This window comes from Protobothrops mucrosquamatus, unplaced genomic scaffold (genome assembly GCF_001527695.2).
Source record: "Protobothrops mucrosquamatus isolate PMUCROS unplaced genomic scaffold, P.Mucros_1.0 scaffold758, whole genome shotgun sequence".
In the NCBI taxonomy this organism is placed as follows: domain Eukaryota; kingdom Metazoa; phylum Chordata; class Lepidosauria; order Squamata; family Viperidae; genus Protobothrops; species Protobothrops mucrosquamatus.
In genome coordinates, this window is record NW_015387028.1 from 298,380 (window position 1) to 320,720 (window position 22,341).

The window sequence follows — 22,341 nt, forward strand, 5'->3', positions numbered from 1 at the left end:
AAAGACAGTATCAGCATATGTAAACAGAATGAGACCCAGAAATCTGACAAAAGACAGAACTGTATAAAAGATGTTGATATGAAAAAAAATCATGTAGGGCAAGAAGTTTTAATGAATCATGTTTTACTGGAAAGATAATGAAAATTCTACAATGAAACTTACATTTTCTAATACTATTAGCATATAATCAAACAATCAATACAATAGCTATAACAACATTGGCAAAACCTTTGTTTAAATTTTAGGAAATAATCTGAATAAAGAAACAGATATTTGCGAAAGACACAAATACTATACTCTCTCAATACTGGCTTTTGAAAGATAAGTACAATAAGCAATCCATAAAGTTTTAACTTTTTTCCAAATGAGATTGTCAGAATATTATATAAATAACTGCATCAGAAACCAGTTGAATGCATTTTGATTTCTGAATAATGAAAAAGTTAACAGCTTGGGACACAGCTGTTGGCTAGCATTTTTGCTATTTAAAAAATAATAAAATCAAATGTTTACGTAAATGAAGTAACAATATATCAAATATGAGGACCTTTTCTACATTTCATGAGGCAACCCAGCTTTTTAATTTTGAAGAATTGGATATTTACCTGAATGTTTCTTCAGCACTCTTGCAAGTTCTTCAATAATTCTTATACAATCAAGTCCCTATGATAGAAAAAAAATGTTAGTATATTGACAGACTTTATATCCAAGAAAACAAACTTATCCACCTAATAGGTCCCTAGCCTCTTTGCAGCATACACAGGTATAACTTCAGTACTTGACACTATTTTGAAGCATGTCTTTGTAATGTTAGGTACTGGCTTCTATACTATACTATACTATACTATACTATACTATACTATACTACACTACACTACACTACACTACACTACACTACACTACACTACACTACACTACACTACACTACACTGGCTTATATACTATACTATACTATACTATACTGGCTTCTATACTATACTGTTTCTAATCCATTTTTGATTTTTAAATTGCAAACATCTGCTAACTCACAGAAACATTCATGTCAGAAAATGGAAGCATCTTGCAGTCCTGACCCAAATGTTGCAAATATTTAAATTGTCAAGGACTTGTTAAACTTAGTAAGGAGAGGAAAAAAGAATGCAAGCATGCATTTCTTTTCTTCTGTTGCAAGAGATGTAAAAGTCGAAATAGTGCCAGTACTGTGTATTATTTGATGAGGGCTTCAGAACACCCTGCAGTATAAACAGTTGAATATAGATTATTTTTCTCTTCTCAAACAGCAGCCCCCTTTTTTCCAAAATCAGCTTAATTTATACATTTATTTCTGAGTGCAAATTGCTGCAATGAGGCTTATCTTCCCACTGATGTCTCACATCTGATTTAACTGCCAAAGACAATACAGGCCATCAAAACAATAGCAAAGAATCCATATGATTTGAATGATCGTATTCTCTTAACATTTCTTAAACAGTGCACTGGTATCTTACAGCAGTGTTATGCCATACACAAATATCTACTCTGAATGAAAACCCTTTTTTTTAACTGGTGTGAATGGGAAAAAAAGTATAACTGGTTTATTAGCCTCAATTTTCATACAGTACTATAGGTTTCGAAAAACAGAAAATAAGAACCCTGCTGAGACTATTTTAGTAATTGTAGTTTGGTGCCCAGCCTATATACAAAACTATAATGATGGGTAACCAAACACATCTGTGCACACACATATGGGACATTAGCAGCTTAGAAAACAAAAAAGACATATACAACATATATTTTTGTTCATCAAATTGTCCATATCGACAAGCTACCTCAGCAGTTTCCAGACCATCAATTGTCATACAAATATCAAGATCGCTTTGCTTGAAGCCAAATCCATTCTTTGAAGACCCAAACAAGTTTAATTTTGTGCCTATAAAGGAGGATATACATCTATGACTAATTTACACAAACATTTAGCATAGTTAGCAATACATGCTTTAACATCAGGTTATTTAAAAATATAAGAAAATTGAGTTCAGCATACAATATTCTTCTATCAAGTAAGACATTTTGTTTGAACTAGATTTAGATGAAAATAATAAAAATCACTTTAAATCTCTGAAATTTAAAATTAAAAAAATAACTACAGGAAGCACCTGGAAATTCTTGTTGGATGAAACTTTCAAGATTTTGCCTTATATATTCCCGAGCCTGGTCTTCTATAATATTTGGAGCAAAATCTTCTGTTGAAAACAGAATACCATTTACATTCATTTAGAAAAGGAATTATGACAGCAAGTAAGAGGCACACAAAACAAGCTGTTTTTCTAATATTTTGAAATAATTTTATAAATAAAAAATGTTAAAAGTAAATCAGTTATAGACATTATGGGAGTAGTTATCTAGCAACACAGATCTAGGTACAACCTGTACAGCAGAGCAAAATGTGGCAGGAAAACTTAAATAAAAAATGGAAAATCACATAATTTTTAGCAAAGAATGGGTCAACATCTTTCTTTTCTGATCATAAATAAATCCCTATATTCCAAGTAGAATATAACTGCAGGAAACTATTAATACTTTTTTCTGTAAAATTAACAAATTAAAATATAGTTCTTCCCACTTACTATAACATTGGATGCACACTTGATCCAGAATACTGGAAAACTTGGATGTTAATGGTGGCAAAGGATCCAGTTCAATTTTTTTAAAGTCTTCTGGACAGTCCCTCTTTAGATGACCTTCTCGCTTACATAAACTGCATACAACTGTAGGAGTCTAGCTCAGAAGAAAAGAAGATTTATCTAAAAATGTCTCTTCTCTCAACTTTATAACATCACCTAGCTCCCAAAATTAAAGAGCAGCCATTGCTCAGTCTTGAATATATATTGATGATGGATGAAATCCAATGTATTTCCAGTGACTTTAGTAACCTGAGGACATAATTCTTCCATCATCCATTATCCACATGTTTTTCAATCTTCTAACCTTCCAGAGCAAATATTTAATATCTTCATATCTCAATTTGATCTGATACTATTATGAAACAGCCAAAATGGGCTGTAATATACTGCAATTGGGACAAGAATGTTCTTAATTCCCATATGAGCAATGTTTCTCGGCTGCTTAGGAAACTGGTGACAGAGTATATTATGAATGGTGTATGCATCACACTGCGCTACTGTAATCCAAGATGAAACATAAGTTTACATTTTAAATGCTTAAACTTGAAGTTTGCTATGATTTTCTACTTACTTTAACATGAGACAGAAGTTCACAGCTAATTTGTTTGTGAACACAAACTATCAGGAATTAATATTTCAGGATTGAGTTGGGTGCAGCCATGGATGGAAATGGCTTTAAAACACATTTGAATCTAGATTCTTGTATATAGAATTTATAGGCCAAATTTTACTGGTGTGGGTGTTAAATCCTACTTCTACAGATAAGTCTGTTCTGGAATTGAAACATTATACGATTAGTAATACTTTGATATATAGGTGCTATTACCTTGCCTTTTGTGAAAGTAGTTTTATTAAATTCATAGAAGAGTTCAGACCTGTTACTCTGGTCTACTTGCTTGTTACTTTCAGCAAGTACTTCTTTTTCAGGATCATCTTCTTTGTTCAAATCTACACTTGAACATTCATCTACTCTCTTCTTTAGCTCAATGTCCACATGAGCAATAAGCAATTCTTCCTCTTCTGAAAGAGGTTCCTCAACACCAGATCCAGTGTATGTATTGTCCAGCTCATCTTCAGTATTGATTATGTTCTCGAGTTGCCCCTGGTTTTTAATACTACACTCTTCGTCTTCTTCTTCCTCCTCCTCCTCCTCATCTTCTTCTTCTGAGTTATCCATTTCAGATACTTGTTCCCGAGTTGGTGGTTCCAGTTTGAACAGGGAATCATCCAGTTCATCAGTACCTTCTGTGCTCTCTTCATCAATGTCAAGTTTATCATTTGGAATACCACTCTCTTCTAAACCAAACTCATCAAGGGCAGCTACTACATTTTGAAAATTTTCCAAATCAGAAATGCTGTCTGTTTCAACATCATGCTCACTAATTGGAATAGCAAGATCTCCACTTTCACTGTCTTGGTTACTATCCAAATGTTCCTGCTCGTGTCTCTCTTCACCTTCCTCCTCTTCATTTCCACTCTCAGTCTCCTCACAGCTTGGTTTAAATTCCTCATTGTCTCCCGAAATGAATTCTTCAATTATGCAATCTGAGTCCTCATAAGACATTCCTATATGTTCACCATCTGCCAACTGTTCTTCCACAAAGTTTTCATCAGTAAGTACCTGAGAAGGCTCACACATACGTTCTTGAGGAAAATATGAACTTTTCTTAGTAGAAGTTATATAGTTGTCTATTACAGTATTCTCCATTTCATTATGGACATTTTTTATATCAGGAGTTGTTTGCTTAAAGGCATTCTTCTCAGGTTCTAGAAGTACTGAACCCTCTAGAGATTTTATTTGGTTCCTTTTTGCATTCTTTTTATGAGGCAAGGCAAAGTACTTGTAAGTTGACCGTAAACAATGAAGTATATACTCATATACTAACTGACTATTAAGAGTTCTTGCCACATTCCTCTTTACGGAATAAGGATCTGAGGAGGAGAAAAAAGGTAAAAAGTGTTACAAAGCGTAAAATGTTATGCTCATTTTTCATTTTTTAACCGAAAATTAACCAAACATGAATAGGCACGAAATCACATCAAGCCTTTTAATCAATTCATTAAGCTGAGAAACCTACAGAAATACAGATAGTATTTGATTGGATAATAATAATAATAATAATAATAATAATAATAATAATGATGATGATGGTGATGATGATGATGATGATGTAGTTAGAAGGGACCTTGGAGGTCATCTAGTCCAACCCCCTGCTCAGGCAGGAAACCCTATACCATTTCAGACAAATGGCTGTCCACTTCAGGCACTATGCAATCAGGCTGCGTTTACAGCTATTTGTACTGTCTCACAGTCATATGACTGTGTTTTATGACAGTTGCTGAAAACAGGCACTTACTTCCAGTTTTCAAGAAAACCATGCCCCTGGCAAACCACTGGTTCACTTAACAACCATGGTGTTACGTAATGACTGCGGATTAGCTTAATGATCATGATTATTTGCTTAACAACTGCTGCAAAAAAAGTTAATAAAATCAGGCAGGTCACATGACTGACCCATTTTACAACTGTCATAAGTTATGACTGTGATGGGGAGGCTACCTTACAGTTATGACGTGAGATCAACCTGTGTATCACCCAATCCACATGACTAAGAAATGCACATTTAAGGCTTGCAACATGCATACCATGAACATGAGAACCAATTTAACCACTGTTCTATAGGCCACAAGTCTGAATTTTCACGTTTTATTTTAGTGAGCCCCACTAAGTCAAAAAAGAAACCTGCCTTCAAAATCTTCTCCAGTTGAGATTCTGCACTGTATATTTTGAGAATGTTAGGGAACTGCATCCTCCTGTTTCATCGGTAAAAAAAGCTTCTGACCAGAGTTAGTACTGGGTTCTATCCTTTAATTCAGCGGCCCCCAATATTTTGGGCACCAGGGACCAGTTCTGTGGAGTTTTTTCCACAGACTGGAGGGGGCAGGGTTTCACGTGCTGCCTGCATCCTGCGGATGGTGGTTTGCTTATTTGTGCGGCCCAGTTTTTGATATGCTGTGGCCCGATGTAGGTCTACAGACCGGGAATTGGGGACCTCTGCTTTAATTCATAATATATAGCGATGTAGGTTTCTGCTATAATGAACATAACTAAACACTGGCAAGCCAATGTATTTAATATACCTTCCACGGCAATTCGTTTTTTAGGCCAATCCTTGGATTCACGAGATACTTCTTCTTTGAGCCGTATGCTTATTACCAAGTCAGACAGATTAAATTCCAAGGCATAAAAACGAAGCAGTTCAACCCACAGCTGTCCCATTGGAACTGAACACTTTTGATCTGAATCAAATACTAAAGGAACCTGTCAATTAAAGCAAAAACTGAGTCACTGTGTTCATCTAGAAGCCATACTTGGAAACGGAAAAGTATGACTGTACTATTGTTAATAATCCTTTTAAAGAACAAGTTCAAGGTAATGACTAAAACATCTAATGAATCAATAAAAAGGGAAATAGTTAATTATTAAATAAAAGTCCAAGAATTTTTGAGTGGTGCAGTGAGATTTATTCTTAAATAAGATGATATTTTTATTCTGCCTTTATTTATATTCTCTCTTTATATTCTCTCTCTCTCCGATCAGACAACATTTCTTTCAAATATTTGAGCTCTGATAAAAGCTCTGTTGTGAAACTAAATTGTTATGTTTAAAATATAACTGTCAGAGCACAGGTTTGCCCTTGGAAAAAATATATAAAGAATTTCTTTTTAAACATTTCACTTGTACTTTTGATGGACATGGTATATATATATATACCCCAAGTGTACAAAAAATAATTTTATTTATTTTTATTTATTTTACAAAATTTATATGCCGCCCTTCTCCCCATGGGACTCAGGGCGGCTCACAGCATATTAAAACATCGTACAAAAAAAATTTTCCCCTGCTAAAAACCAATTAAAACCCAAATATTGGTAGCTGTGGCTCTTTAAAATCGTTTAAAAATTGTCCCTATTTAAAACTCACCCTAGGTCAGGCCCGCTTGTNCTGTGGGAGGGAATCTGCGGCAGAAGGCGGTCTCGGAGATAGCCAGGACCGATGCCATGGAGCGCTTTAAAGGTGGTGACTAGCACCTTAAAGCGTACCCGGAAGGCCACCGGCAGCCAGTGCAGCTCGCGCAGCAGCGGTGTTACATGGGAGCGACGTGTCGCCCCCAACACCGCCCGCGCGGCCGCATTCTGGACCATTCTGGACCAATGGTGCAACAATTTATTCTACATCTATAAACAGATGGAAAGAGAGAGGCAAAGATGATTCCAAAGTCTTTTCTCCTCCTCCCCAGAGGATCCTTATCATCAACTGCTATAAGGAAAGAATTCTAGAACAGAAATAAGGCAGGCTGACAAATACTCTCCTAAAGCCTACTCCAGCTGACTGCCCCATCAGACATCATTACTGGTCATCATTTGTCCTATAGGAAATATACTAAAAATGTGACTTTTAACAATTATTGATATGATTCTATTCTGCTTTTCAAGATAACTTAAAATTATTCAAGTATCTAATCAAAATTAAGGTAAAAAATATGGTAGTCATATTATTAAGTTCAATGGTGTACTTCTATAACTATAACTTAGTGGATTCTAGCTTCTGTATCTTTTTATGTATTCAGCTCTGATAGCAGAAAACTATTATACAACATACTAACTATATCAATTACTTTATTTTTAAATAAATATTACACATGTTAAATACAGTATTTGTTTCTCATGTTAATTTATAGATCCCATGATTTTTCAATTCTCTGGTCCTGAATACAGAAATTTCATAGTATACTGGTCATTAAGATTTGTTTAATTAACTGGAATGTTCTACAATAAGGCTTCCTTTTTAAATAATACCCACATTTATTTGATGGCAGTGTTTTAATACTGAGAACTGCAATCTGTTTATTGAAGCCTACTTCATTAAAAATTAGCAACACAAGCTTTTTTTAAAAATGTACATTTAAAACATTATAGCCTTATAATTAATTTGTCAACATACCTTTCCTCTTTTAGGAAAAGATTCCTTTGAAGAAGTGGTATCAGTACCAGGGCTGTATTCCCAGACCACAGTATTATTTTCAACTTCTTTGAGAATAAAATTCACTAATTTGTTTAATGAAAATCCTCCAATCTAATGTAAGAAAAAAAAGATCATTAGAAATAATTACTTCAGAAAAATATCAACATTAAGGAGAGAAACTTAGAAAAGATTTCACTCCTGCTCTAAGATACTACTTTGGCAAATTCTGTTTTTTCCTAGTCTTTAAAAAAATCTCAATGTGATGTTTTGGATGAGGTAATACCAGAGAGTTATATAACGTAAGAATAGTATTGTTTCTAATTCCTGTTTTTTTACACCTGGCTGTGTATTTTAACATATATTGTACATATTTTCCAGTTTTCCAGTATTAGCCAAGTATTTCTTCTATACTCATAGCCAATCTAGGCTATCAATATCTATGAGAAGCCATGATTTTGTCTTCTACTGCACATCATTTTTCATTAACAATGAGTGTCATTGGCCATTCTTTATACTATTAAAGATATTCTTTCTTCATTATGAATTTGGAAAAAGGGCTATTTTTTCTCAAAACAGCATTCAAATATTATAAACTATTTAAATACATAAAAGCAACAGCTAAAGAAGAATGAATTAAATAGTCTTTTCTTGGTATCTTAAACATGGTGTCACTGCTAAAAACCCTGATCTGAAAAGAAATTCCACAAGCAGGAGAGTATCCTCCTAAGAATATTTTTTTTCTAGATTGCATATTGTAATATCTAAATCTGAGACATACAAAAGTGGATCTTATTTTAAGATCTTAATTGATTAGTACAATCAGATGGAAGATGGCAATATTTGAGCTAAACCTGGTCCTGATAACTTAAAACGCTACAGTCCAACTCTGTTAATTTTGGATGCAACACAGAACTTTAAAAATGAACAAAATGTCATCATTATTATAGGTCTCAGCTGTTATCTAGATTAATTTTCTGAACCTATTGAAAGTGAACCTGTTGTCACCATTGCTTGTTATCTCCTACTCAGTCCCAACTTTAGGACATTTAATAACTGTTTATAACCAATAAAAAAAAATCTTTGCTATTCATAGGCCTATCGGTCAAGGTAGAATCTACTCTTAATTCATGCACTCAACGAAGTCATGCTATGGGTCTCGTTTCACCCAGAATCGAGAGGAATGCTAGTCCAGAAGATGAATTTCTTGCTCAAGAAATGACTCTTACTCTCCTATCATTTAGAAAAGCAATTAAGACTGTGCCATTTCAAAGAGCTTTTGAAGGGGAGGGCATTATATAGACTGCCAGTACTTTAATGTGGGGCCCATGAGCAGTCAATCAGTCAGACCAATGAACTGTTGCAGTGTGGTTAATTGATTTTATTTGTTTCATTGATTTAGAACCGTGTCAGTGTAATAGGTGCTGTACAAGCAATAGTAAATAAGTAAGTTTCTCTCTTTTTGGAAAAAAACAATTCATAATCTCAAACTTATATAAAGAAAATACAAAGTGAAAACATTTTCTTTGTAATTAAGAATTTTTATAGACACATACCCATGAACCTAAATAGACAGGCAGAAAAGGTTCTTTCCTTTGTTGCAGAAAGAAAATAACCATTAGAGCAAATACATAAGGTGGTAATCCACCTTCTTCAGGGTGATCTATACAACATAGCTAAAACAGAAAGAAAAATATTTATAAAAGTAGCATTATCAAACATTTCAACTAGACAGTTTATGAATTTGAAGAAACTAATCAAACTTTTACTATAGAAATATTTAAATATACTCCTAGCAAACTGAAAAGACAATTCTATACTTCTGCTTTTGAGTCATATACTCACATGCAGCTAGAGCATTTTTATAGATTGAGCCATGACTCAGTAGCTACTTGTCATCATATCACCACATCTACTAGAGTTGGCTGTATAACCATGGCAGATATGGCCACTGCTTTTCACGGGGCTATATGACTAGACTCATAAGCTTAATACAAGGAACAACTGAAAGATGTATATTAAATATTGGGCAACTGACAGAATGAAACATTCATTAACAGTGGAAATACTGAACAGTGTTTGTTTAAAGCTATTTTACTTCTCTAAAGAACAAAATATTATAGAGATTGAAAGAAATCACTGTAGAGTAAGATAAAAGAAAATTAAGAGATCCAATGACAATGACTGGGAAATGAATGAAAATTTATTTATATATGCTATACGCTGGCAAAGCTGCATAATCAGAAAGTTAAAATCTTAAATCCGATAATTTCAACTTGTTGATTTTATTAACTTTACTTATTGCGTCAATATCCTTCCATTCTATTATGATTAAGATCCATAATAGTTTAAAAGCAAGCCTATCATAGTAATCTTACTTTAATAAAAACATCTCTGCTGATCAACGAAGTTGGGAAGAAAATTCAAAATCTGGAATAGCTGGAATACTATTCTCTTCTAAACTATTTTAGGATCACAGATATATTTTTATGGATATATTTAGTATTAAATATAGTAATATTTAGTAATACAGCAAACTGCTAAATATTTAGCTGCTGTCTTTAAAACAGATAAATCATCCTTATATGAGATACATTATTTCCAGTTAGAAGCCCTGAGAAAAAGAGAGCGATTCCTAATCTTTTCATTTCATTTACAGAACTATAGCAAATTATCCCTTAAAAGACACATCTAAATGGATTTCTAGGATGGGAAACTTTTTTTTTTGAGCCAGTCTCAGTCTTTGAATTACGTGCCAATGAGCACCACTAATGGAACAATTTAAGTCTCCTCTCTTTAGTCCTACACAAAGCCAGCAAAATTGGTTCAAGGGTTTTTGAAGCAGGAGGTGGTGGAGGAGAGGAGAAAGGAGGACAGGCTAAAGGAAGGGTATATCTTTCTGTAGGAGTAGAAATATCGCCCAATATTTACAGGATGCATCTTCTTACTTTTTCCAAAACAGACTGAGTACACATTGAGTAAATATTTGATTATATATTAATAAACATGCTTTGCTACTAAACCAAACCTACCTTGGCCCAGTGTCTGAAAGCAATGACCAAGGACACAAGATGAGGCTCTAATTTTCCAAGCATAGCCAAGTGATTTGTCGTCAGACAAGCATTATCATTTCCTGCACTTACTCTGCAAACAAGGCCACTAAAATGGTAAAGAGAGAAATGTAAATGTTTTTCTCATTCTAGGATATGCAAAATGAGACAGAACTGTATACAATTGGCAGGGAGTGGCTGTTATGGAAATTCTCTTCATCTTTTTTCTGCAATAACTCTTGGTAGAAATCAGGGTGATGCAGTATCATGAGCAGAACTTGCTATTCAATGGCAAAGAATAGTGATTTTCCCAGGACATTAAAAAGAACTTTATCTGCTGCTACTATTGTTGTTATCAGTGATGTTACTGCTATAAATTCCACCTTCCTGCCCACACCAGACTCAAGTCAGCTAATAAGAAGTAGTAACTTAAAAAGTACATAAAATATAATAGGGGTATTTTGAATCATTTAACTACATCAGGTTTAAAAAAATAATTATTTGAAATTATCATTCTGCCTTTAGCTCGTTTCTGGGCAAGACTCTTGAATGAAAAATATTTATTTTTATTTATTTCAAATTAAATGGGACCGCTAGATTAACATATACTGAAAGTATATCCAGAGATCCATCATACAGATAAGCAATTACAATGATAGTTTTTTTTAATTATTTGATAGCAATAGCACTTAGACTTATATACCGTTTCACAGTGCTTTACAGCCCTCTCTAAGCAGTTTACAGAGTCAGCATGTTCCCCCAACAATCTGGGTCCTCATTTTACGACCTTGGAAGGATGGAAGGCTGAGTCAACCTTGAGCCAGTGAGACTCAAACTGCTGAACTGTTGGCAGCTGGCAGTCAGCAGAAATAGCCTGCAGTACTGCATTCTAACCACTGTACCACCATGACTCTTAATACTTACTTCTGTGGTTTGATTATAGTACCTTTGGGATTAGGATTGCAGCCATTATATTGCCATAGTAATATACCAGTATTCAACCTAACATTTTTGGATAGAAATCCTACTTAATGTAAAACATGCTAACTGGAAGAAAGTACATCTAATGGGATAAAGAATGGAGACCCCACCAGGCTGTTCTAGGGTTGAAGTATGAAATCAAAAACACATCAATGAAGAATGCAGCAACAAAACACACAACACTGCTTATTTGAGAATGGAATGTATTGTTAAACAGTGAGAAGTTTATAACAAATGAAAGAAATGTTTCATTGAATGGGAATCTGCTATCACAAAATATATGAAGGCTGTCAATTTAGCTTTAAGGGGGATTAGATAACCAAGGATGTTAAGACTATTCATACCTAGTAACTGGGATTCTAAGACACACAAAAAATCATGACTGCTATAGTCCACCAGTAATATCTCTTTCTGAGAACACCATAGCAAAGTGCTATAGCACCTGCTTACAGCTTCCCAAAAACATCCAGATGAGCACTACAGGGTCAAGATGCTAGACTAAATAGGCTTTTAATTTGATCCAATAGGTTTTTACGGTGTGGAATTCACTTTTATTGTTGCTCTGTAAGTAGAGCTCTTTGAATTTATTTAATAAAAATTGTAATTTAGGTGTGGCCAGATATAATTGACATTATGATATATTATAGGAACACACAAATTCGCTAAGTGAGACCTTTGTTTTTCTTTGCACACCACCATAGGTACTTTAGCATGGAAATCTGCATCAACATCAATAAAAGATTCTAGGGGAAAAAAGAAAGCCACATTATTCATGGTACCAAAAGAAACAAGTCTACCAATATGTCTCTCCTGAAGGAAAAATGAAACATAAAGGCTGTATTTCCTTTCTTGTAGTTTATTGGTGAACTCACATGGATGTAATTTGCATGAAACAAGTGAAATCACAGTATAGAATTGCTATTTGTAACTATCAGGTGTTGGCACTCCACAAGGTACCTTTTTGATACATATAGTTTATTGCACTTGTTAAATAAATATTAACTGATCAATAGCAACACAAATCTATGTTTAGATTGTAAAAAATGAAGTAGAATATATTTTCAAATGTTTAACTTTTTAAAAAGGAACACTCTGTCCAGTTATGTAAAATACATGTTTGGTCTTAAGTCTGTGGTACATCCCTTCAAACTTTAGCTATGACTAGGCAACCCATGACCCATTGGGTCAGTATCTCAAGAGCTGTTTCCTTACCAGATTTTCAATGCTTTCAACAGTGACACAGCACCTAAAGTAATGCCTTCACTGGAAAAGTTCTTTAAAAATTAGTGAGATATTCAAAGTTGTATCTACTTTGAAAATAGCCCATGTTGAACTTTATAGCATGGTCAAACATCAGAAGTTTAGCACAGAAAATGTTATAGGACAATTTGTATTATGTTATAAATGCAGATTTTTGACACATTCTGTAAGTAAGCCCATATGAGCTACCTTGGTTCAAAAACTGTTGCTCTACAATACACAGTTTTTCCCAATTAAGATTACATAATCAACAAGGAGAGGTTTAGTACTATATAAATGATTATGTGGAAGTGAGACAAAACCTAAAACAGATTTCTTGACACTGACTCTGTATTGCATATTATACTGAATATCTGAAGATTTATATCCCTTCTTTCAGCAACAAGCTTTCATTAATTGCTGAGGCCTCAGTAAGCTGGCCAAGTTGTATCTTAATTAAGACATGAAACTAACTACAGGGAAATATCATATAGCAACATATGTAAGTTGAGCTTGACAAGCAAAGGCTTGACTGTAAATTCTATTTTTCATTCATATAAAAATACACTTGGACTGAATGGCAAACTGGTTATAATTAATATAATTCACCTATTATATAGGTGGATGAACAATTATAGAATGAGATGTCAACTAGGATTCTGAATATTACCTAACTACTGCAGACTCTCTAGATAGACACAAATGCTTTTACTGGAAAAAAAATTTTGTTCTAATTTATAGTATTATTTAGTGAAACGCTATTCTGAAAGAAATGGTTTTAGTAGCATTTTGTTTCCAATTTTAATATGTGTTTAAGTATATATTTTATTCTTGCTACACCAGCAAACTGGAAGAACTAGTATTCATTAGTCTTAATGAAGTCATAAATTGGAATTCCCTATGGCAATCTAATCCTGGAAAGGCATTTCCCTTTGTGCTGCTAAAAGATCCCTATTAGTACATATCCCTAATCAGATTTAATAACATTTTGGCATTATGTCTTTCCATCACCACAATTCCCAAAGTATCTATGAGCAGTGATTCATTCATACTTTATTTTAAAACATTCTAGGGTGTAAACCACAACTCAACAATCAAATTACAGGACTGACCCCAAGTATTCCCCATTCCAACCCAACATTTCAATCTGGCGTCCCTTATATTGCTGCACTAATGTCCCTTCTTTTGAACTGCTGTATATAGAAATGGACAACTACATCTATCACCGAGAAAAACAGAGATGGACCTAATAGTTGTATGAACTCCATGCACTGGATGTTCCCAATGGTAGAAAAGGATTGGAGGAAAGAGGAAAGAAACCAACAGCTTTAATCTCTGATGCTCTTACTCATCCTGAATATCTTCTCCTGAAAGATTGGGAACCCTTTAAAATAATGTATCAGAGCAGGCTAGGGGTTACAGGAAAAGGAAAAATGAGCAAAAATTACCATTCTGCTCCTTTCCTCCAAGCAATGATCTTCCTTAATTATTTATTAGGATAACAGAGGAAGTTTTTCACTGATGGAGAGAAATGCTGATCCAACCTAATTCTTCTAGTCTACCACCTATCCACAACTAATTTTTTTATGAGTGCAAAGGAATGTTATTTTTTCCTGTCAGAGGAAGAAAAAAATCTAATTACACACTGAACCCTTACCATTGCTCTTTAGGCTTTCTTGTACAAGTAAGAGAACATCTGGTTGGGACATCTATGAAGAAGAGCAGAACAAAAGTTACATAAATATAACATTTTCCTAAGTATTTTTTAAGCATTATTTCAAAATATCAGTCCAGCAGAACAATTGGTTTTCTAATCTCTTTCCATTCATCCTATCCAATTAGTGGGCTCTTTTCTGACAATATTAAGAAAAGCATGAAATTACTTTCTTCTAATGTTATAGCTGCTCTAATACAACTGTACATTATTATTCATTAAAGCAGCTTGTCCTCTGTCAAAGATCCACATGAACTCCAGAAATGTTGTGACTCCTTTAAAAATTGCATTTTTAGGCTCATGCAGATTCTTAAAAAGAGGTGTTTGGTTTAATGAATACCTGTCAATACTGCATGAGATCTAAAAAACCTTATTTTCAAAATGTTCACAGTGCTGATTAATAGATTAAAAAGGGGGAAGTTATCATGTAGTAAGATGGGCGACCAATAAAATTTATAAATAAACAATAAATTTTCAGTTTGAGTTTTCACCAATAGGGTTGGATTTTAGTTAATGTGAACAGTCTCCCCCTCATATACTGTAGCTTCTTATCCTTTTCCTTATAGATCAAATGGGTTCAGCCATATGCACTAGATTCTAGATCATGTGAAGAACTCTTTTTTCAGAAGAAACTAGTTGAAAAGGTGATACATTTTATATTGATAGAATAACACTAGTATATGTAGATCCAAAAATTATTGATAAATACTTCTGCTAAACAAATAGGAACATGTTATTTCTCAGAAATTAAATGTCTCAAACACATTCTCCAAAGTTGATATTTTAATCCATCAGTTTACAATATCAATGTGGCACAAATATAGATTTAAGAGCCGGACTGCTACAACTCAGTTTATCCTATATTTGCTAGTCAGATGCTTACGCTGGCTGGAAACTGGATGTCCAGATTTATATCAGAATTTTTAAAGCCAAATCTGCTCCAGGAAGAACCATACAATCTTAGAGAACAATCTATAACGAAAGAAAATGAGAATGTTAAAATTAAACTGAAAAAAACAAGAGAAGTCAAATGTTCCCCAAAACTGTCTAATCCAGAACTTTAAAAGGAGTTATTAAGAGGCTCAACTCAAAATCATCTGAAGTTAGTTCATCAGTAATTAAGAGATAAAATGTAGGGTTTATTATACTTTGCCTATATAAATTCATTTTGTCGCTTTTTTCACTAATATTTAAATTTACTGTTTTAAGCTCATATTTTGCATTATGTGGCTAATATACAGGGAAAATATTCATAGGTCATGGCACATTAAAAATTATTAAAATAAAAATCTATGTATAATAATCATAACAACAACCTGGCAATTTTGGTTGAAATATATTTTCCATAGTAGTTTTGATTCCAAGCCTTTGTTCCACATCTTCATCATTTAATCCAAACTCTTCTACTACTTTTTGAACAGCTATACCAATAGCTTCAATTTGCAAAAGTGTTGGTGGAGGAAGTGCATTCAGCAGTTGTTGTTCTTGCTTTTCCTTTAAAGATAAAATGTAAAGCAATCTAAATACATCAAATAAATATTGTAACAATTTAAGAATATCAATGCTAGCACACAAATCATTTAAACAATAAGACTACCTGATTTTCCTTCATATCTTGGTAGGAAAAAAAAACCCCAATAAATTCAAATGTACCTCCAAAGGGCATTACAATGTATCTCTTCAATAGATAATTTTTTTTATCAGAATATAGAAATCCCAATTCAATTACAAAAAAAAATTCCTTTTGCATGCAAAAAGAGCACACATAAAATATTACTAATATATACAAAAGTCTGGATCTAATTTTAGTCATAACTATAGTAAGTTAAATCAATAGATATCAATTCAGAACTAATTTTCAATTCTATTGATTCCAATAACACTAAATCTAGTGAAATCATACATTTCAACTCAGAATTAACTATAAATTTGTTGAGTTCAGTGGTTTAATTCTAAGTGTCATTAAATTTAGATCCAATTTAGATCATGTGCCCACATGAACGACAGCTGGAAGAGTAACAACAAAAAATACAGGTATCTATTTCAAGAAGCTCACAATATAAAATTCCACCCAGAATAAAAGTATAGCAAGCAAAAACATAGCTGCCAAGGCAGAAAACCAATTATGACAAAGCAATAATCTTCACGAGACGGTGAAATACAAGTAGTCCTCAATTTTGAAACCACAATTGGGGCTAGGATTTCCATTGCTAAGCAATGTGGTTGTTAAACGAGTTGCACCCTATTTTATGACCCTTTTTCTATGGTTGATAAGCAAATCACTGCAGTTAAGTGAATCTTATGGTTAAGTGAATCCAGCTCCATATATTTTGCTTGTCAGAAGCCAGCTGGGAAGGTCACAAATGGTGATCCCATGCCCCAGGATGTGCAATTGTCCTAAATACATGCAGGTTGTCAAGTACCTGAATTCTGATCATGTGACCTTGGGGATGCTGCAAAGGTCATAGGTGCGAGGACCAGTTGTACAGTAAGTCACTCTTTTTAGTACTGTTGTTAACTTTGAATGGTTACTAAATGAATGGCTGTAAGTCAAGGACTACCTGTAGGCGAAGGATTTGAGAAACTGTTTCCCATCCAAAGCAAATAAATCTCCTAATTAATGTATTCCTGCTTGCCTGCTTCAATCTGCAGTCTGAAAGTATCCTTTTCATTTAAACAACCAACTTTTCTACACTGAGTTTTCCCTAAACTTGCTGAATGGATTGCTGCCTGGCTCTATGGTTTCTATTTTTAATTGCTGCTCTAATATCTGTTTAACATGGTACGCAATTTCTGTTATCTTAATGGTTACATGAGGCTTTGTGTAGCTTATTCTACAGTTACATAATCACAGAATCCAAAGCAGAGTTGATCAGAAGAACTAGGGAGAAATCAATATATTTTAGTTCACAAAGACACAAAACACAAATAAGACCACATCTGTAGTCTTCTTCTCCCTTTTTATAACATTATGAAACTGAATATTGCTATTGTTTTTACTGTTATTAACTCACCTTTATGTTTTTCTTGTGTCTTTTTTCCTTTATATGCTTATGAGCAAACATCACTGACTCCATCAATACATCACATAACCTGCAAGTATATTTAGCTGTTGGGTAGCTTCGAGGTCGCTAGAGAAAAATAAATTACGATCTTTTTAATTATATTTGTCGATAAAAATTATATGGTCATAAAATGTATTGGGAACTATCTTGCCCAATTAAAGCTGGGCAGATTCCAGTTGATTTAATGACTTCAGCTTTCCCATGTGATCTTCATCCTCTGTTAAAGAATCTTAACTGCAAATATTGACAAAGTCAAATATACCAGTAGTAAGCCAGGAACTTCACAATGCTACCAGAGATTAACCAATCTTGTTATATATTGAAGCATACTATATCCATCTGCATTTACTTGCTTCCTGCAGCTATGTCTGGTTTGCTCTACAATACTTTGTCAGAACTGGAGACCTTATATTTCTGCACTGCTAAAAACTCAGAATCATTTATTTTTTTAAAAAAAAATATATGGCTTGTCATTCTACCACTGAATATTGGGTACAGATGGAATTCTATGTTCGGTGGTACTGTTTGTAATAGCCTTCTCCAGTCTGGAGCTTTCCATTTGTATTGGAAAGCAACTCTCACTTCTCATGAGCTGGGAAATTTGGAGATCTTAAGGAATGGAGCTGGGGAAGGCTGATTTTGAGTGTGAATATAAGCATACAATATTTATATTTATAGGCAATTCTTATGCTTCTGCAAACTTGTTGATTTTCTGCTTTTCTAATATATTCTGACACTTGTTGCCTAACCCTAGTTCACATGTTTAAATAAGCATGTATGTGGCAGAAATGTTACCTTCTTCAGTCTATAAATGTAGTCTCTCTTAAGTCGTTCTTCAGCCTGCTGCAACCCCAGTAATTCTTTTGCTGTCAGTAAAGCCTCCTCTATAACAGGTCCATCCATTTCATCATCCATATCATTGTCTTCTTTTTTTATTCTTCTTGATCTCCTTGGTTTCCTATGTTTCTTCATTTCTTTTTTTGTAGTTATCAGAAAAAGAATTATGACGTTGCATAAATTAACTGTTAGCAGCACAGCATGTGTTGATAGTACGGCAAAACTTTGCTGAGGAACCTTGAGCAATAAAGCTTCAAAAGTAATATACCATCACGGTTTAAAAATTCTGGAGGCAGACCCAACCAGAGAGAGTAAATAAAAGTACAGCACGGTCCTGTACAGGTTCATTCTCATGTCTCTAACATGTGAGCAACTTTAAATTTAGAGCACATCAGCTTGAAAATAATCTGTACTTTTAAACCCATGTCTTAACATCAGGTTAAGCTGAATAATACTGCATATAACATGAAGAAGGAAAAGCAGGGTAATATTGAAATTTTTACTTAAAAACAAATGTCAGTTCTTAAAAAGAATCACTGCAATATTTGGAAGTAGCCATATCCTATAACAGTGATGGCGAACCTTTTAGAGACCGAGTGCCCAAATTGCAACCCCAAATCCACTTATTTATTGCAAAGTGTCAGGGTTGCATCAGCATTGTGGTGCCCTCGGGGGGGCGGGGGGGCATGGCGCACTGGGTGGGCGTGGCTGCAGTGGTCATGGCAGACTGGGTGAGCGTGGCCAGGGCCAGTCTCTCGCCATCTCCGGGGCATCCCCGAAGGGGCAAATGCCGCTTGCTCGCTCACTTCCTGCCCTGTCGCTTCCAAACGCCACGTGCTCGCTACTCTGGCGAACTCTGCTGGGGCAACGGCTCGCGTGCCCACAGAGAGGGCTCTGAGTGCCGCCTCTGGCACGCGTGCCATAGGTTCGCCACCACTGTCCTATAAAAAGCTCTCAGATGTCTATTTACACAAGACACATAAAGCAGAGTTCAGCCAAACTTATGTCCACTGAAAGTAATGGATCCTGCACAAAAGCAATACAGTACTATGCAACTTTCACACATTTTCGCTTTAGTAGGATTGATATAGCTTATTCTCCATGGTGCTGCTACAGTTTTGATACTGGCATTTAAACGTTTTGTCAGCAACATGAACCTATGGAAATGATGTTATTCCTAAAATATTTAAAGTAATGCTTTTAATGGTCTTAACTGATACTTTATGGAAGGGTCAGTGGTATTCACCCACTTAACCTCACAGAACATACTGTTAAACTCTCTGCAAAGAAACTTCTAGATTTGCCAAAGAAAAAGCTGAAGTTAAAATTCAAGTGTAACAGACCATCTAAAACTGTGCTGACATTAATATTACGTATCATTCAATCCTGTCATAATATGAACTGCTTGAATTGTTGTAACAAGTCTATTTTAATATTTTCAAGGATTAGAAGATACCTAAGACAATATCAATTCTAAATAATGTAGCCAATTTCCAATAGTTTGAACTGAACTATTTAATAGTTTTATACAACTATTTAATATTCAATAATTTTAGAAGGGAAGGGACCTTGAAGATCTTATATAGTTAGTAATGACTGCAGAAAAATATGTAATAGTGTTAATCTACAGAAGATCATCAAAAGATGTATTACCAGAATTTCCTTTTCTATCAGATAAGTCTTCACTTGTTAGGTCTCTAAGGAGCTGTCTCCTTCCACTTCTGCCTCCTAAATTCTCACATTCGTGAGGAAACTCTTTCCGTGGCCTGATAATCACAGGTATCCGGGCTGTAGATTTGAATTCTCTCCAATTGCTGGAATTAGCTTGATGGTTGTCAGACACCCACTTCTTAATTTGGTCTTTTGAAGAATCATTTATTCTTGCCCCTTGATTGTAAACCATGCTTTTTGAAGAATTTGGACTACTCAAAGCAGCATGTGCTCCCTTTCTTGGACTTGTTCCATAGTCACTTGATGTTCCCTTTCTTTTTTCAAATCTGGTGTCCACTTTGATATTGTGTCCATTTCCACAATCATCCATTACTTGACGTGAAGTACATTTCTGGAAATCTTCCTCATTTATAAGCCCCCAGTCTTTATTACGTCTTGTACAGCAAGGTTTTGCAGCATCACCCATTGTAATCACTGTTTACTCTTTCCCTGTGGATGATGGAAAAAACTAAAATAAAATTTCAAAATAAGATCAGTAGGATGCTTGGAAAGAGTATGAGATAGTTATGGGAACATATGGGATAATTCAAATTGCTGATCCCATATATCAAGACACAAGGAACCTGAAGCAAATTACAACTAAGCCACTTATGCAGGACATTTTCAGTCTGAGGATTCTACTAGTTATTTCAAGATGAGCAATAAGGATAATACACAACAGAATACATTATGTTATAAAACTGAGGTAAAAAGTTATCATCCAAACACAATAAATGTATTAATAAATATTCTAATATCGATGGATGCTATTTTATCTATACAAATTAGAATGAATTAAATCAAAGTTCTCCAGTTTGATACTTTCACATGTGCTGGGGATACACATGTTGGCTGGGGATTCAGGGAATGATAAATACAGCAACTGGATAACATAGAACCAAGTTGAGGAGGCTGAGTAAATCCTCCAGGAAACCTATGTACTTTAAGAACTGATTTGAATATCTGTGTATATTCATATATATCTAGCATTCTACAATGCCCACTATTCCAATAATGATAATAAAAGCATATGGTGTACCTAAAAAAATACTAAGCTCCAAAGACTGTATAGTAAATAAGTTTGTAAGTGGCAATATGCAGTGGTGGTATTTTAAAGTAACATTTTGAATTTATTCCCAAGAGACAGAAATGAGAGAGAAGTGGTACCAGTCTTAAAATCTTACAAACTGACTATATGTTGATGTGCCCTCAGTGCTCAAATTTCAGAAGCAAGTTAAAAAATAATATAAATGCAGTGTGTAGCTCAGTTTCCTCCAAAAGCAAACCATCCCAGCCCAGTCACTTCACTGACTTATATCATACATTATTAAATGACATCACCCTCCTCATGCAACTGCCAGCCAGCAATATGATTTAAAAAGTGACGCCCTCAGCACCAGGAAGGGAATTACCCATTTTCAGACTTAAATTAACTGTCTTCCCATTTGACAACCTTACAGAAAGTAGCACATATGTCTCCACACTGAAATGCTCTGAGACTGCTGAATCAATGGCAATGAGAAATGCAAGTAAATGTGACCAGCTAAAAACACGAATCAACAATTACAGGCAAATTGTAAGACAGACATAATTCAACTCTACTCTGTTCATCAACTCTTGAACCAAAATAATTTTCTTGAAAAAAGATAATTCATAATACACTAGGCATGCAACATAAAATATACTTATTGCATTTTGATCTGATAAAATAAAAACTGAAGCTGTTATGTTATAAATTATAAATATATATATATGTGTTTGTATATATATATATACATATATGTGTGTGTGTGTGTGTGTGTGTGTGTGTATATATATATATATATATATATATATATATATATATATATATATATATATATATATATATTCAGGGCTTTTTTTCAGCCGGAACGCGGCGGAACCGCGTTCCGGCACCTTTTTCCGGGCCGGCCGCACCGGAAATAGCCCCTCCCACACCGGAAATAGCCCCTCCCAAATTTTACTTGCATTCCTGTTCTCTAAAGGGGCGGTCCTAGGGTTTGATGAGGGCGTGGCCAGGTTTGAGTTCCGCCACCTT

At 34.4% G+C, this 22,341-nt stretch overlaps 1 protein-coding gene across 1 annotated transcript in view; it reads right to left on the bottom strand.

The window, feature by feature from the left end:
• TUT7 (terminal uridylyl transferase 7) overlaps window positions 1-22,341 on the bottom strand; it is a 33,404-nt gene that overhangs the window by 9,591 nt on the left and 1,472 nt on the right. Inside the window, exons 2-17 of the mRNA XM_015818527.1 lie at window positions 20,226-20,732; window positions 18,531-18,709; window positions 17,685-17,801; window positions 15,987-16,164; window positions 15,554-15,642; window positions 14,614-14,665; window positions 12,391-12,460; window positions 10,719-10,845; window positions 9,243-9,362; window positions 7,669-7,800; window positions 5,805-5,985; window positions 3,490-4,595; window positions 2,607-2,757; window positions 2,136-2,222; window positions 1,809-1,909; window positions 606-663 (exon numbers count right to left, since the gene is read on the bottom strand). Coding sequence (XP_015674013.1) covers window positions 606-663; window positions 1,809-1,909; window positions 2,136-2,222; window positions 2,607-2,757; window positions 3,490-4,595; window positions 5,805-5,985; window positions 7,669-7,800; window positions 9,243-9,362; window positions 10,719-10,845; window positions 12,391-12,460; window positions 14,614-14,665; window positions 15,554-15,642; window positions 15,987-16,164; window positions 17,685-17,801; window positions 18,531-18,709; window positions 20,226-20,709 — 3,232 coding nt within the window. The 5' untranslated portion in view covers window positions 20,710-20,732. The remainder of the gene's footprint in view (window positions 1-605; window positions 664-1,808; window positions 1,910-2,135; window positions 2,223-2,606; window positions 2,758-3,489; window positions 4,596-5,804; window positions 5,986-7,668; window positions 7,801-9,242; window positions 9,363-10,718; window positions 10,846-12,390; window positions 12,461-14,613; window positions 14,666-15,553; window positions 15,643-15,986; window positions 16,165-17,684; window positions 17,802-18,530; window positions 18,710-20,225; window positions 20,733-22,341) is intronic.